The sequence below is a fragment of the Habropoda laboriosa genome, unplaced genomic scaffold, assembly GCF_001263275.1.
Source record: "Habropoda laboriosa isolate 0110345459 unplaced genomic scaffold, ASM126327v1 scaffold334, whole genome shotgun sequence".
In the NCBI taxonomy this organism is placed as follows: domain Eukaryota; kingdom Metazoa; phylum Arthropoda; class Insecta; order Hymenoptera; family Apidae; genus Habropoda; species Habropoda laboriosa.
The window spans coordinates 1-16443 of NW_017100493.1; the positions used below are offsets into that span (position 1 = coordinate 1).

Sequence of the window (16443 nt, forward strand, 5' to 3'; positions counted from 1 at the left end):
GAACAACATTTACTTATTAATACTTATTGAGTAATTAATTTAATGTCGGCCTACCTCCACGTATAAAAAAAAAAACAAAAATGTAAGGCCGATTCTACAAGTATCAGTCAAACGGCAGGCCAATTGTCCAACTGGCAGTCAAACGGTAGGCCGCCTCTATCTAATGTAATACAGGGCGTCTGTTTTATCTCAATACAGTGAAATACCTGGCCTGACAGTGAACGTGTTAATAAGTAAATGTTGTTCAAATTATGTCGCGTTTGATGTCATTTTCAGTTGCCTCGACTCACGTTTTATCCTTATCTTTTATTCGCTGTCCTTGTCCTACGTTCGGCAAACTACAAAGGCGGGCGCGAGGCTCGAAAACGTAGTCCCTGACTCTACAATTGTCAGGTTTAGGTTCCTTGCGGACTGACACTTGTGGAGACATTACTGTATATGTATGTACTTTAAAAATAATGTAATACGCGATATGTGTATGTTTTAACTACCTTTTAATTTACATAAGAAAGTCAATTTTCATTTTTTATTGGTATACAAAATTTGCATTAGAGTCTATTTTAATTTAAATAACCTTTTATTTTTTCAGTATTTCCCTTAGATTAAATGTATTTATCAATTATACTTTTTACGAGAAATATTTTTCTTTCCACATTGTTTTGTGTTTCTTTGTACGATTTTGTAAGCAATAATAAGAGCACCAAGTTTCTGCACATCCATGATCACTGTTCTACCTCACTCTTATTTCCAACTACACACAGAAAGTCGGGATACGCGAACTTTAAGTGGACACGGTTCTGACAGTTTTGTCGGATAGTAAGCTCTCGGAGAGTTCTCTAGTATCTATCTGAGAGTTCTCTGGTATCTGTCTGAGAGTAAAAATTCCCGAAGTTGCTATCAAATAGGCACATACTACAACTTACATTCATACCCGAGAGTAACTCGCGCCAGTTTCTCTCAAATAGACACACTACCGTTCAAAAGTATCCGGACACTTCCTTATTCTCTACAAAATGTAGTTTAAGTTAGTAGAAAAAATATTTACACTCATTTTATTTTTTGTAATTATTATTATTATGTATATTAAAGTATCGTAGCGCACTAAAATTTATTTTTATGTACAAATTACATAATAAAAATGCAATAATATAATTCCTGTTTTATAAAGATGAAACCTAATGGGACGATTTCGTTGTTTGAGAAGGTCTAAAGATTTAGTTTACTTAATTGCTATGACACAGATCGATTTCAGAGAGTTCTCCGATACTTATTAAGTGTTGATAAACCGTCGATGATGTGCTTATGCTCTCTCGATAGAGATAAGAATGGAGCTGACGCTATGCAGTCACCCGTTTTGCTTTAATTCGTCTGTTGCTCTTCTTATGTTCAGTTATGAATTCGAACCGAGAATTATCATTAGAAAAACGTGGTAGTATCCTTACTCTTGCGGAAGAAGGATATTCAATTCGAGAAATTGCTTTAAGGAAGAAAATTCCTTATTCTAATTCAAAATTAGTTTTTATGCAAGACAATGATCCTAAGCACACCGCGAAATTGTGTAGAGATTATTTAGAAGCATTACAAAATGAAAACATATTAAAAATTATGAAATGGCCTCCACAGTCTCCAGACCTCAACCCCATTGAAAAACTATGAGATGAATTGGACAGAAAAGTGCGTGCTAAGTGCTCAAAATCTCAGACAGACCTGTGGAAGTATTTAGAAGAAACGCCAGAAAGAAAGAAATCACCACAGAAATAATGAAAAAACTAATAAGAAGATTACCGCGTTTAGTGCAAGCAGTCCTATTTAATAACGGTGGATACGCGACGAAACGCGTATTTAATTTTATTATAGTATTGGTAAGTTTCTAAATAAGTAATTTTTAATTTAAAACGTCTCTTATCCCATAAGAAAGTAATAAACATTAATTTTGGTTACTATTTTATATGTTTAAGTAACATTTATGTGTTTCTATTATATAATTCGTAAGTGTCCGGATACTTTTGAGCGGTAGTGTAACTTTACCATCTGCAAAAGAATGAGCAAATATATGATTGAATCCATTTATTCGGACAGGAATTTCAGCTATTTGAATGAAAAATCGTAGGTAGTGAGGGAAAAGCAGTGAAGTATTATATGAACGCTGACTCTCAACAATACTTGTCGAAACCCTAGAACTAACCAAACACAGTGATGATGGTTCTATGCGAAATGGCATGCTATGCATTCGATGGTGAATGGCGTATGATGCCATTTCACATAGAATCACCGCTGCTATGTGTCTGTATTAGTTCCAGGGTTTCGGCATAGATCGATGAAACTCAGTGAGTGAGAGAAACATCAGCCTTAAATTTAGTAATCTAGTAATAAAATTCAAATATAGTAACATACATAGTAATTTAGTATAAAGTAGAACATTTGCAATAATATAATTTTGAAATAATCATAGCAATGATTCTTGCTTAAAGATTGATTGCATGTAATAAATATATCACATGAACAATATATAAATTTGTAGACAATTAATGATATATCAAAAGTATCGTATGTTTAAGTTATTTTTATTCACTTTATTATAATAAGTATTTGTGTTCTAAACATTTTCAATCGATAAAGCATATATTGATTTGAAACCTGAGAATAAAATATTTGTATACATTATATTTTTTATACGTTTACAGAAAACATTAAAGATATAACTAAAATGATGTTGATCGGTCGGCCATCTGCAGATGTTGCAGCCAAAGCCACGTCATATTTTGTATGCTTTGTGACTTAGGTGTGTGAAGTATTTCTCGATCTTCATATAAAAATTACTTCTCAACAACCGAAAATATGAACATATTTCGACTCTTAGGTGACTTATCGCATCTTCTTGCGATTATTATCCTTCTTCTCAAAATATGGAATACACGAAGCTGTGCCGGTATACACAATTGATATATCTTACATATTTGTTATATTAAAAATAGTTTATATTTCACTAAAGTAATTATATTGCATTATAATAGTCCATTTTTAATAATTTCCGATTTTTATTTTGCAGGTATTAGTGGCAAATCGCAAATTTTATTTGCAATTGTGTATACAACACGTTACTTAGACTTGATAACAACATATATTTCAGCATACAATACATTTATGAAAATAATTTTTATTGCAACATCTTATGCTACAGTCTTTTTAATGTATGTGAAATTCAAAGCAACATATGATCATAATCACGATACATTTAGGTATGTTTTTCACAGTAAAGTATATACTTTTAGATATAAATATGTAAATAATTTTTAAACTAACAATATTTATAGATTTTAATTCTACCTAATAACATTTATCGATTATTTTTAGAATTGAATTTTTAATTTTGCCTGCCTTCACGTTGGCGTTATTAATCAATCATGAATTCACACTTGTGGAAGTTTTATGGACATGGAGCATTTATTTGGAATCTGTAGCAATATTACCACAATTATTTTTGGTATCAAAAACAGGAGAAGCAGAGAGTATTACAAGTCATTATCTTTTCGCTTTGGGATCTTATAGGGGCCTGTATCTGTTAAATTGGGAGTATCGTTACTATGCAGAAGATCATTATGACTTAATTGCTATAGTTGCTGGTTTAGTACAAACAGTTCTTTATTGTGACTTTTTCTACCTCTATATTACCAAAGTACTCAAAGGCAAGAAGTTACAACTACCTGCTTAGCTGTTTAAAAGTATTATGATTTGAAAAATTTATATTGCTCCTTTGAGTGATATTATTAACTGAATTTATCTAAATTTTGGCAATATTTAACAAATCAAGGAATGCTCGTGTACAAAGTATACATTTTATTAATTGTAAAGCATTCCAATTTCTTGTACTTTGAACATCACTAAATATCTGTATATTTTTTCATCTTTATTCCATGTGGTTACATTTATATTTTAGAATGTTATTGTCATTAATTTTTCAGCATTATTACATTACATCTTTAAAGGATATATTGTAAGAATGATATATAATACTTATTTCATTCATTAAATTGATAAATAATATTAAATACAAAATAATTGGAAATGAAGGTTATGACATTGTGATTCCAAAATTTGTTATATTTTTTAGGAATTAGAAATTAATTGTACTGATAAGGTATTTTAAATTTTTGATATACAAATTTTATTCATATGAAATTAAACATTGATTAACATCGCATAATTAGATACTTTACTAAATCAGTTATATGTACTGCTTCACTAAGAGTTGTCGATCTATCCCTTACATGTACAATGCCATTTTCTAGACTAGTCGTATCAACTAAAACTATGAATGGAACCAAGCATGTATCTATAATTTGTTCCGAGGTGGTTAATAGAGTATTCAGACCTTTTGTTCTCAGCATGTTATTTAAGTAAAGTACAAAGCGATTTAAATCATCACTTTGAGCATTCACTTCATTATTTGATCTTTTTATATGAAAGGCAACTTTATGTGGTGCTAACATGGAATGAATATGCATTTTAGTTGATTTATTCGTATCATGAGCATCAGAAAGTAGTGCTAAAGTACCCCAATCTAAAGACATCATATGTTCAACCATTTGTATATGGGCAAAATCTTTTTTACTATCAACCTGAAAATAAAATAATCTATGAAAGTAATTCTTAGTCGTAATTCTTAGGTTTAATGTTGTGCAAATTAAAGCCCATGAATGAAAAAAGGCACCTGAGAGAACAATTTTTGGACATCGGTATGACAAGTTATTCTTTCTACAGTAATACTGCCAAATGAAAATTGTGCTTTAATATCTACTGTATCAAGACTTTTTATTTTTTTTGCTTCTGTGAGTTTAAATCTAGAAGGACATTGTGCTAATCTACGCCACCAAATTTTTCGTTCCTTCTGTATTTTATGAAATAAATCTTCTGTTTCTATATTATTGTTAAAGATAGCTATTTCAGCAGTCTTATGGTAATTTAATTTTTGTATAACTGATACACTCTGATTCCAAGAGTGTTTTGATTTTTTTATCGTTGCTAATCCAAATGGTATGTTACTCATTCCAGTTTTTGTAATAAAATCTATGGTATTGTTAAATTCATCTGATAGAAATATATTGTAGCGTGACATTGTAATACAATGTAAAAACCAATGTTCTTCAAGGTTTCTTAGCAACATTTTACCTTGAGGTCCATACATAAATCCATGTTCTGTAAAACTAATAAAATGCTCACTTAACTCTTTCAGTATATGTACTATGGTCATGATGCTTTTATAATATTTTTCAATGGTGCTACAAAATATTCTTCTTCTAAGACAGAAGCATTTTTTAGAACTTCCTGTCTAGATGTGTTACTTTCCACATTATCATCTCTTAAAGGAATTAATTCCTTTTCAAATGGACTATACATAGGTTCAATGTTTTCATTAATTTTCGTAGTACGTAAGTCTTCTGTAAAAATAAGTGTAGCTTCTAGGATAGAAAGACTATAATCATTACTAAAATTAAGTAAAGATAACTGTTGTATCTTATTTATTGTTTCTTGTTTTATAATCGTCGTAGGTGTATACGAATGTATATGCTTTACAGGGTAATGATGAGAAAATAAATTTAAAAACTTTGATAAAAACACATAGTGTGGTCGTTGAACATATCGAACTAATTCCATTTGTATAACACTATTCGTAATTTTTAACGATAATATTCATTAAAGATTTTATTATTATTTAGTAAATGTTTTATAATAATATTTTATCACTATATTCAACACAATTTCACAGCTATTTTACATAAACTATTATTTTGATATAATAAATCTTCACTACTATCTATGTATTTCATGAATTTCGAGCAATGCGAAATGTAGCATAGATTTAACGTTTTATAGAACTTCTGTTATACGGACTGATAAAAATTAATGTTTTTCGGACTTGTACTATTTAGAGTGGTGATTTTAGGAACTATATTTTACCGAACCATTGAAGTTGGTAAAATCAGCACCTGTAAAATGCCACCCTAGATAAAATAAAGAATAGACCTATCACTACAGACGAGTAGATCACTCATCCAATGAATTTTTTTGTTACACGTTCCCGGGATTCTAGAACCACAAACGAGGTCAGGATAGACATTGCATATTATGGGATTTTTTGTTCGGTGCTTTAAGGCCGAGAAGACCCTTATCATTTTTGTGTTGCTACCAACGTTACCGATTCAGTATAGAATAAGATTACAGCATTAGTAGTGGTTGGAATTGGAATTAAACGTAACTATGAAATTACAAATAAGAAAGTAACGCAATTGTCTATTAGTAGATGATTTATCACATACGCGTGTTCTACTGCTGTCAGAAGATCCTGAACAATTCTACCCACGCAATCCCGCAAATTTAATGCAAATTTAATAAAAGAGGATTTTTTACATCTGTCGATTTTACCATCTTTGATGGTTGGATTGTATGTAATTCCTAAACTCACCGTTTTATACCGTAGAGGACATAACAAAAACTCTGATTTTTTTTAGGTATTTTAAAACGTTGAACACAAAAATACATTAGGTGTATTCTGTACCACGTCTGTGGTATAGGATAGACCAATTATCTTATGGGATTCGTGTCTCACGTTCTGAAATACCGATCGTGTAAAAATATCAGAGGTTTTGTTATGCCCTCTACGATTTGGAGCGGTGAGTTTAGGAATTATATTCAATCTAACCACCAAAGATGGTAAAGTCTACAGATCGGCAAAGCAAAGCTGAAACTTTAAGCGAGACGTAGGATATAAAAGAGGGAGATGCAGGAGAAATTGTAACATCGCACTATTAATCAGCTAATAGTGGTAAAGTAAGACTATAACACTTACTCTTAAGTCTTCGCTGATAGTCAGCCTACCACATTAATGTCGGGCGCGCGATCAGTAGTCATTTTTATAATTTTCATTCTATTTTTATAAAAATTGTACCAGTGGATTGATGAGGTTCTTCCGATGAAAATGAGTTTAAACACGATATAAATCAGACTAGCTTTAACAGTGATCGCTCTTAAAGCATACTTGAAAATTCAGAATACATATTTAATTTGGTCACTTTGTAAAACTACTCTGATTTATATCGTGTTTGGATTCATTTTGTTTGGGAGAATATCACGAATTCATTGGTACTATTTTCATAAAGATAAGATGAGTATTAGAAAAATTGAAATTTTTTATATTGGATGATTCATTGCAACGCAGGCGATATCCATGTCAAGTGCCGGGTCTTAACTGTCGCTGCTTGGTGCACTATGCCCATCTCGCTTCCTCTCATTTTGTCTATTCTCTTCCCTTGTCGATGGCGGTCATAGTCCTCGATTGTTTTTAACACGTTCGCTAACGCCAGAAAATTCATAGCACGCTGCTTCGGTGGCAGGGAACGTGTCAACTGCCGAGACTTCCTCACGTTCTGCGATTTTCACGCAATACCTTTAATAAACGATATAATCTTGAAACTTTCCTATTGTTTTATTATTGACAGCTGATTGAAAACCATTTAGTCTTAAACCATTCACCTACACTGCAACTTCCCCTCATATGGTGGCCCTGTAGGACCGAAGAGTCAGAAGCCTCATCGTTGCTTTGCCGATCAGTATGTGCCGACCTCGTTGCACTTCATTTCTAGACGATTCTGTTACGAGTCGATTAATTGCGAGACGTCACAATTTCTTCTACATATATCTTCCACTCCTAAACCCTAAGGTCCTCATGAAGCTTCAAGTTGGCTTTGCCGGTCAATACATCCATCTCATCGATCTTTGCCAAATTTCAGACTAACACAAATGCACAACGGCGGTGCTTCTATGTGAAATAGCGTACGATTTGTATGATGGCGGATGGCATACGATACCATTTCACATAGAACCATCGCCGCTGTGAATTTGTGTTAGTTCTAGGCTTTCGACAAAAATTGGTGAGACTTATGAAGTGTCACATAGATTGCCCCACCATGGGACCCATGTGCGAGGTAGAGAGGCTAGACAGCGTAAGGGTTTAAATCGCCTATGTTTGGTGTATTCCGGGGCCGCTCAGGCAGACGTTTTGAGAGCAAGAGTGCTTACTGTTGCTCGCGAGCACTACACAAATAAAGCTAAGAGCAAGTGACGTCGACAATCGTGAATGGTGTGGAGAACAAGGGTAGTTTGGGAGTGAGCTTGTAAAGTAGGCATGTGTTGGTGTGTTCGTGAGGTGTTTTACACCTTCGGTTACTTTTTTCAACACGTATGATTAGTGATCATTGATCACTACTGCTTTTTCAGGCCAAGAGATCGCTGCAACGTTACAGGGTGTTTCGTAAATGCATGTCAATACTTCAGGGGGTAAATCTACACACTAAAACAAGTGAAAAATGTCATACGGACATATGTCCGATATATGTATTTTCGTTTTCGAGTTACGGATAATTAAAGAAAACGCTACTCAACACACGCTACTGCACGCTGTAGCAGTGAGTTCTGCACTCGCTGGAAAATACCAGGTATCCTTCGAATAGTCTGAAATCCATTTTCTATCCTTTCTTGCTGACTTGGGAGTGAGCTTGTAAAGTAGGCATGTGTTGGTGTGTTCGTGAGGTGTTTTACACCTTTGGTTACTTTTTTCAGCACGTATGATTAGTGATCATTGATCACTACTGCTTTTCCAGGCCAAGAGATCGCTGCAACATTACAGGGTGTTTCGTAAATGCATGTCAATACTTCAGGGGGTAAATCTACACACTAAAACAAGTGAAAAATATCATACGGACATATGTCCGATATATGTATCTTCGTTTTCGAGTTACGGATAATTAAAGAAAACGCTACTCAACACACGCTACTGCACGCTGTAGCAGTGAGTTCCGCATTCGCTGGAAAATACCAGGTATCCTTCGAATAGTCTGAAATCCATTTTCTATCCTTTCTTGCTGATCTTGCACATTATTCACTTGCGTTGCATACACAATTTTTGGAACACTAATTAATTCGCGAGAATAAGGCACCGACTGCCCGAAGTTTTATCTGCTTCTATCGATGGATATTATTTATAAACATTAGATAAGGTCGAGACATACTAAGGCTTGGGACATTTTCTTCAATCATTCATAACTCCATGTGACATTTTTTACTTGTTTTAGTTTGCAGATTTACCCGCTCAAGTATTGGCATGCATTTACGAAACACCCTGTATATAGTATCCCTCTACAGGATTGTTGCTCGAGTCGGCGTGACTTACTGCTCGAATGTTGCTCCGTGCTCGAGTTTGTCTGACCACTTCACATAGAGGAACTTCGAGATAGGCTCTGGTCTATCCTATACAGGGTGATTCTTATAAAGTGACCGATTCGTTTTCTCCAAAATGGAAAGGGATACGGAAAAATCGATCGATCGAGAAATGTTCTGTTCCAGGGGGGAAATCTTTTGATGTATGCTGTGGTGTTGTAGGTGGAGGCGTCTGGATGATCTCAAGGCCAATTGAATTTTTTTAAACGGGACCCTATATTTTTTCCCTTACAGTCTGATAGTGTTCATCCAAGGTCATGCTATGTCACACAGTGTCAAAAGCTCGAACTTTTATGCTTCGGGAACATAACGTGTTTATTAACGCGTTATGACATAAAATGTTCAAAATTGTTGCCTTCCGCTTGTTTGCAAAGATTAATTCTATTTGAAAAAGAGTTTACAGCTCTCATGATAACTTCAGCTGGAATGGCACGAATTAATTCGATAATTCGCAATGGAAACTTTAGCATTTGATGTATTATAATAACGCACTAATAAATACGTTATCTTCCCAAAGCATAATAGTTAAAGTTTTTGGCTCTGTGTGACCTTGCATGACCTTAGATGAACTTGTGCCGTGGTTGATGAACTCATCACGCAGAACACTATCAGACTATAGAGGAGAAAATATAGGGTCCCATTAAAAAAATTCAGTTGACCTTGAGATCACCTAGATCTCTCCACCTACAACGCCATCGCATACATCAAAAGATTTCCCCCCTGGAACAGAACATTTCTCGTTTGATCGATTTTTTCGTGCCTCTTTCCATTTTGGAGAAAACTCATTCGGTCACTTTATAAGAATTACCCTGTATAATTGGTAGGAGCGATGGAGCGAGGTCATAAATGAAAACATTAGGCCATATGTTATTTGTGAATTGATATTTAAACATTTCTGCTTACAATCTTTCATTTAACACTTTACCGACCGCTCGTGGTTGAACTTACTACGCACTCCCGACCGGCCCATTCGGGCGCGGATACATCGTTAACACCGGCTCGGTTTCGACTGTCGTTGCACTATACAAATTTTAAATCGAAATTCGTGAGAGTACTTACTATATCGTTCGCTTTCTCTTGTTACAGGGTAATTAAATTCAATAACATTAAAGGGCGATAAACGTTGGCAGTAAAAAGCCGATTAACCCCTTAACCTATGATTTCTTTTCTGACTGTGCATCTAAGCGTCAGCCATTTACTGTTTTAGTGCTGTATCGGGTAACAAAAGCTAATCTGTTACAGATTAATTACATTTAGCAATCCTCAGTCTTACGAATTCAAACGAAATCTAAGATCACGATGAATTTTTCTTACTAATATAACTATTTTTCTCACATCTTCACCAGAATCTCTGCCACGAGTCTGACACGTTGTTATAGGTTAAAGGGTTAATAGACTCCCCGGTCGGTAAAGTGTTAAGACATACGGTATTAAACAGCTGTGAACGATTAAGGCGCAGACAAATTTTTTAAATACATCCCAATAGAAGAAGCAACAGAGCAATCCTGAGCGAGATTTGAGCTCCTTATTTCTATGGAATTGCTGTTTTGACACTTGGATTACGTGCACTTTGATGTTTGTCTGATTTTACGACCTCACTATGTGCGCTACCGCTCATGGAAGTATGGACACTTGAAAATTAAAAGAAAAAATAAATGCAGAAATTGCTTAATACGATATAATTTTATTTTTGGTCAGTTCTTTGTTCGATGAACATAAAATTAACGAATTATGCATAAATAATGCATAGTTTGATTTTCATCAAAAAATCCTCCTTTGGCGAAGTGTCCATACTTCCATAAGTGGCAGTGTATATCGCTTCCACCGACTATACCTCGTCTGCGCCCAGCACTAGTTGATACGATAATATTTAGACTTGTCGGAACACTACTCGTACATGCTTTAACAGGAACCAAACGAAGTTGTGGAATCCTTCATACGGCTTGTATTGAGGTTTTGAATTCCCATCTGTTCACATTTCTATTAATTCATTGTTTAAACATTCGGAACATACTTAACTTCATCTGATCGTATTTCTTCTGCTGATTATACTTTGTTGCTTAAGGTATATGCATCATCGTCCATTTAAATTATGTAATATTTACATAAATTCACAACTTACTTTGTGGCAGTAACAATACTAACATTATCATATCAGTCCAATTCTTGTAGCTTTATTTACTTGCCAATCTATAATAGTGTTTTATTCGCACCAAAGCTTCACATACTTATAACGTTGTGTGATAATGACATTCAGAAACAATATTTTTGACTTATGTAAATGTAAAATCTTAATCTGAACAATTGTAAAAACATTCAAAGGGAAAAAGGAATATTCGTTAAAGTGTTACAGGGCTGTATACATAAATCAGACTATATTATTAAAATTATATACCTCTGGAACTTGTATTTGTTTTACTGAACGAAATTGGAATACAAAAATACAAACGAATATTTTGGAATTTGCAGTATCATAGATTTTATGTTAATATACGACGTACATACAATGTACATATGATTAGTGTTGGTGGGGTGCAGGCAGAGATTCATTAAAGTTGCGTTAATCTAGCACTTCCAGTTTACAGCACATTTCTACCTGGTAATGAGTAACATCCACGATCTGTAGGATTTGCGCTTTCATTTCCCTAGCCTTGACATAAACGTCTTCCTTCATTAAGTCGTAACACATAGCGATAAGCCCCATACCAAGTAACAAGTACACAAAATTGATAATTAATTTCGTCTGGCTGTCAGCTGTTAAATCCCCGTGCGTCCAACCAGGAACAAGATCACCCACTCCAATCTTGCACAGCGATGTCACGCAAAAGTAGGCACTGTCTAAGTAATTCCATCCTTCCCACTCGGCGAACATTATGGAACCAGCCAAGACGTATCCAAAGATCACCCAAAGGCAAGCTGTCGACGGTACCGTGATTCTTTGTCCAGGCTTTCGTTTGCCCGTGCATTCGTATAACCATGTGTACAGCGAACGAAACGTTTGCGCCAATATCTTCCCCATGTTAAGGAAATACAGGACATAAAGAGGGATGCCCAACACAGCGTAAATAACGGTGACAGCTTTTCCCCATGCAGTTTGCGGCACTAGAGTCCCGTAACCAATCATCGTGAACACAGAAAGACAAAACATCATGGCTGCTGGGAAGGACCAAAGATCGGTCGCTGTCAGACCGCTACAATTTTCTTTCCCATAGTTACTGGTAAAGTCGTCTTGGTAACGGCGCAGGATTCGGTTAGACACCATGTGAAACGTTCTTCTATCGAACACGTTTACAGTTTGATTGCTGGCGGTGCTGAACCACAGCTCCTCGGCATACTGTTTTCTGATTAATCCTCGGATGCAGACCGTTGAGGGAATTTGCCCTTGAGTCTCGATCATCATGAAGCCCAATGCACCTATTATGGCGTAACCGACCACGAGTCCGCCAACACCGACCTGAGTGCACATAAACGCGACCAATTTTCGGCAACAGTTCTTTATGCGTTTTTTCGGATCTGTATCGGTCGATGTTGAATTGGAATCTCGGCTTCTCAGGGAGGACCTCATTGGAATGCGAGTCATCTTATTTGTGCACAGAATTGAAATCGGGCAATAGTATTTGGAACTGGGGGAGTTTCACGTTTGCCGGCACTAAATGACTTTCGTGCCGCTTTTCTATTTCCGTCCGAAGCCACTGCTTCATGTTACGTTCTATCCTTCTCTCCTTTTCCCGTTTCACTCTCTTCTTGGCGTGGCTTATTGCTCTTATCTACACACGTAACACACACGCTCCAAGATATTTCGGATTCCCCTCGGTAAAATCATAGACGCACAACTATTATATCGCGCTAAAAAATAACCCAATGTGAGTGTAAGAAAGAGGAAAGACGATTGGTAAAGAAAAGAGGACAAAATTAGATATGAAGAAAAATGCAAGATACACATGCACGATGAATTTCTTTTAGGAAACTATTAGGAAAAGGGGAAGAAGGGAAAAGGATTAAAAATGTGTAGCTCGTTTTTTGTCTTATCTTTTCTTGTTATGCAATGCGTACACTTTCAGAGGGCTTAATAATTTGCAATAATAATAATACCTATCACCAATTCGATGACAAAACCTGTTTAACCCTCTATGGGCCCGTGTAACTTTCAAGTCACATACTAATATATCGATATTTTATTAAATAATTGAACTTTCTTCCACAAAATGGCATAAACGTCTTGTTGTACAATGTCTCCTTATTAACCAGTAACTTTCTTGATAACCGTTGTTACTTCAAAGTTACAATATGTATTCGTTATGATAAAATTGTCGAAACTGCTGAATTCACTGTTATTCTGTATTTATAGGTCGATATTTGCTAATTTTACGTTACATAAATTCTTTTACAGTCAAGAAAAATATTCGGCCCATAAAGGGTTGACTAAGTGGTCAACGTTATTCATACATTTGATGAATTTTCAATAGTGAAACATGTAGGATTTGACGAATGGCCTGTTCGTCTTGTTTGATTCACAAAAAGTCCTGTTTGTGTAATAATTAAAGTGAGCAGATGTACTGATTTCAATTTTGTACTGAGTATTCTACTGATTTTAAGAAAGACAACTCTAAGTGTACAAAAAAAGTACACAATTAAAGTAATCGAATATTTTTTACGTGTCCCTGATAGAAATGCACCGGTTGAAAGAGTTTCTTCAGTAATAAGTAAACTTTGAACAGTGAAGAAAGTCAATTAGGATTAGATACTTTAGATTAGATATTACAGTCTTATGAAGAAATTTTAAATAATAACGAATTATCGAAGGCGATTTCTTCTTCAAATGAATACGTGTAACCACTGTTTAAGTATTAGCTGCTTAAGTATTAAGCAATCATTACATTTAATAACAAAAATGTAGAGAGTTTGATTTGTTTATTTTTACTAATTCGTTGAATATAACATTTTTATTTCACTGCAGCTACGAGATATATCCTTTTTCGAAAATGTCACGAATTTGCCTTCAGAATATCTGGTCAGTTTAGTTATAATTTCTGTGGTACTGAAGATAATTGTGTAAAACTCTCTTAAGAAGATCGTTCTCTACTCAATGTGTACTATAATTCAAGGAAAGGTATTGAAATTTTATCTATTCGTGTATTCCTCCCTATAATGTAATTTCTACGATGTAATTGCAACACTCGGAATGCAATCTGCGCATCATGTTCAATCAGCAACAAATGAATTTTGTCGAACGAACATTTAAAACCCCCCCAAAAACTGTCGCATGACATAAAAAAAAAAAAACACTCGATTTGTATTTTAACGTTTCTACGAACGTGTCTTTACATTTCTCGTCATTCCCGAGTTATCAGCGAAGAAAGAAATGCGTTTTCACAGTTTCTCGTGGAAGAAAATTGATAATAATTAGCAGTGGACTAATTTTTTTATTAAAATTGGAAAACTATCAAAATCTTTGTTTTGTTCAGTTTGGAGGTTAGTTCGTTTGATTACTAAATGAATTTGTCTTGAAAGGTTTGATGAATTCACAATTAGTCCGATTAAAGACATGAGACACTCGTGGAAAGAGGATGACACGTGAACACGTTTAAAACGTTGTTAAATAGTGTCAAAGTGTGAGTTACATTTTTGTTTGAACACAAATGAAAGAAAGGAGAAGCTCGGAAAGAAGAACGTGTTAAATACCTTTTATATTATCAATCATCAAGCCGAGCAACGTCTCTGTTCGGGATCTAGGGAACACATGGTCTACAGACTCCAATTTTTCGTTTTTCTCATGAAAGACGTAGGTACAAGAGCGCGCGCGCGTGCGTCTATAATTCGAGACACGATACGATATGTATGTACGTGTACGTAGATGCATGTAAATGCATAGTTGTTCTAAGAGAAAAATTTTAGAAATCAAAGCTGATTCTGTCGGAAAGAAAATAATTTCAATAACTACTTTCTATGTAGCATTCAACCTACAACACAGAAAAAATGAAGTGCTCGATTACGTATTAGTCGTCCTCATGCTTGGGTATCTAAAAATATTTTAGCTCTCGAACGGCGGACTTGTGGATAGTTCAGAAAGCGTTGGCTATCTGTGACCTGTATGAGACATTCTTTCTGAATTCATGTCAATAATTTTTTTCCGATTTACGCAAATTATTTCCATTAATGAAGTTTATTATTTTACCATCAAACGATATATTTACAATTTATAAATGAAAAAGATTTATACTATTTTCATAAAATATGTATATATTTATAACTATGAAGTTGTAGTTACATTATGAACGTACTTTTCACATATTTATAAACGCTTTCTTGATTGAGTTACGTAACTACACGAGAAAATCTAAATAATAAGATTCATTGAGAATTTGAAAATGTCAATAATGTTTATTCTACTTTGTTTTGCTATGTGCATAAAATTGTAGTCGTACGAGCAGGGTATACGCAGGAGAATTAGAATAGTAAAGTTTTTCTTGTTTTCAAGATCCCAATTTTTATTTGCGCCTGTTATACATAATATTAACAAATAAGAATAATAACGTAATCTGACTATTAAAAATCTGCTTTGTACAATTATTGCTCCCGGACGTACACTACCGGCCAAAAGTTTGGAATCACCTCCCACTTTTCATCGATACTAAATCTGCTGCTAATTTTTTATAGATCCGAAGTTTACCTCAATTCTACTTTTATCAATTTATCTCATATCAATTGATTCGAATGATAAAAAATTCTCAAAGTCGCTGACATTTTTCTGGATTCCAAACTTTTGGCCGGTAGTGTACATACATACATTATTATTTCTAACCTAAAACGTTCTTCACGTTTCTAAGCTTGTCGATTTATTTTTTCGAATTGATCATTTCCCACTTATTCGAACATCCTAAATATAAGTAGTAACTTTTCGAAAGATTCTGTTTTAATTGTGCAAAGGTTAGAAACTAAGCTGCGTAAGTAAAACGAAGAACTCATTTGCCAATATTTCCATGACTCTTCAAGCTTCTACTGTCTCAAAGGTTTTGAAAAAATTTTTATTATACAACAGATTGTACAGTTATTTCAAATTTTTCAAATGCGAGCGAATAATAATTTTTCGCTTTTTTTCTGTTATTAATGCACATAGTACAATCTCACGTTATGTTGTTAATATTTATTTAGTTAATTCCTTACAATATT

General features: G+C 34.4%; 4 protein-coding genes across 4 annotated transcripts; 1 reads left to right on the plus strand and 3 right to left on the minus strand.

Annotated features, from left to right (window-relative positions):
- The first annotated feature begins 2783 nt into the window (after positions 1 to 2783).
- On the plus strand, positions 2784 to 3712 carry LOC108576086 (ER lumen protein-retaining receptor). Its single transcript, XM_017939007.1, has 3 exons — positions 2784 to 2929; positions 3050 to 3239; positions 3355 to 3712. Exons 1-3 carry the CDS (start codon positions 2839 to 2841, stop codon positions 3710 to 3712), a joined length of 639 nt encoding a protein of 212 aa, XP_017794496.1. The 5' UTR covers positions 2784 to 2838.
- Positions 3713 to 4165: 453 nt separating this feature from the next.
- LOC108576087 (DNA polymerase subunit gamma-2, mitochondrial) lies at positions 4166 to 5251 on the minus strand. The gene is made up of 2 exons (XM_017939008.1): positions 4712 to 5251; positions 4166 to 4619 (listed from the first exon to the last, which is right to left on the minus strand). Exons 1-2 carry the CDS (start codon positions 5249 to 5251, stop codon positions 4191 to 4193), a joined length of 969 nt encoding a protein of 322 aa, XP_017794497.1. The 3' UTR covers positions 4166 to 4190.
- LOC108576088 (glutamyl-tRNA(Gln) amidotransferase subunit C, mitochondrial) lies at positions 5248 to 5655 on the minus strand. The gene has a single exon (XM_017939009.1). The coding sequence runs from the start codon at positions 5653 to 5655 to the stop codon at positions 5248 to 5250; it is 408 nt and encodes a 135-aa protein (XP_017794498.1).
- Positions 5656 to 11833: 6178 nt separating this feature from the next.
- On the minus strand, positions 11834 to 12853 carry LOC108576092 (TWiK family of potassium channels protein 7). Its single transcript, XM_017939012.1, has one exon. The coding sequence runs from the start codon at positions 12851 to 12853 to the stop codon at positions 11834 to 11836; it is 1020 nt and encodes a 339-aa protein (XP_017794501.1).
- Between the last annotated feature and the right edge of the window lie 3590 nt (positions 12854 to 16443).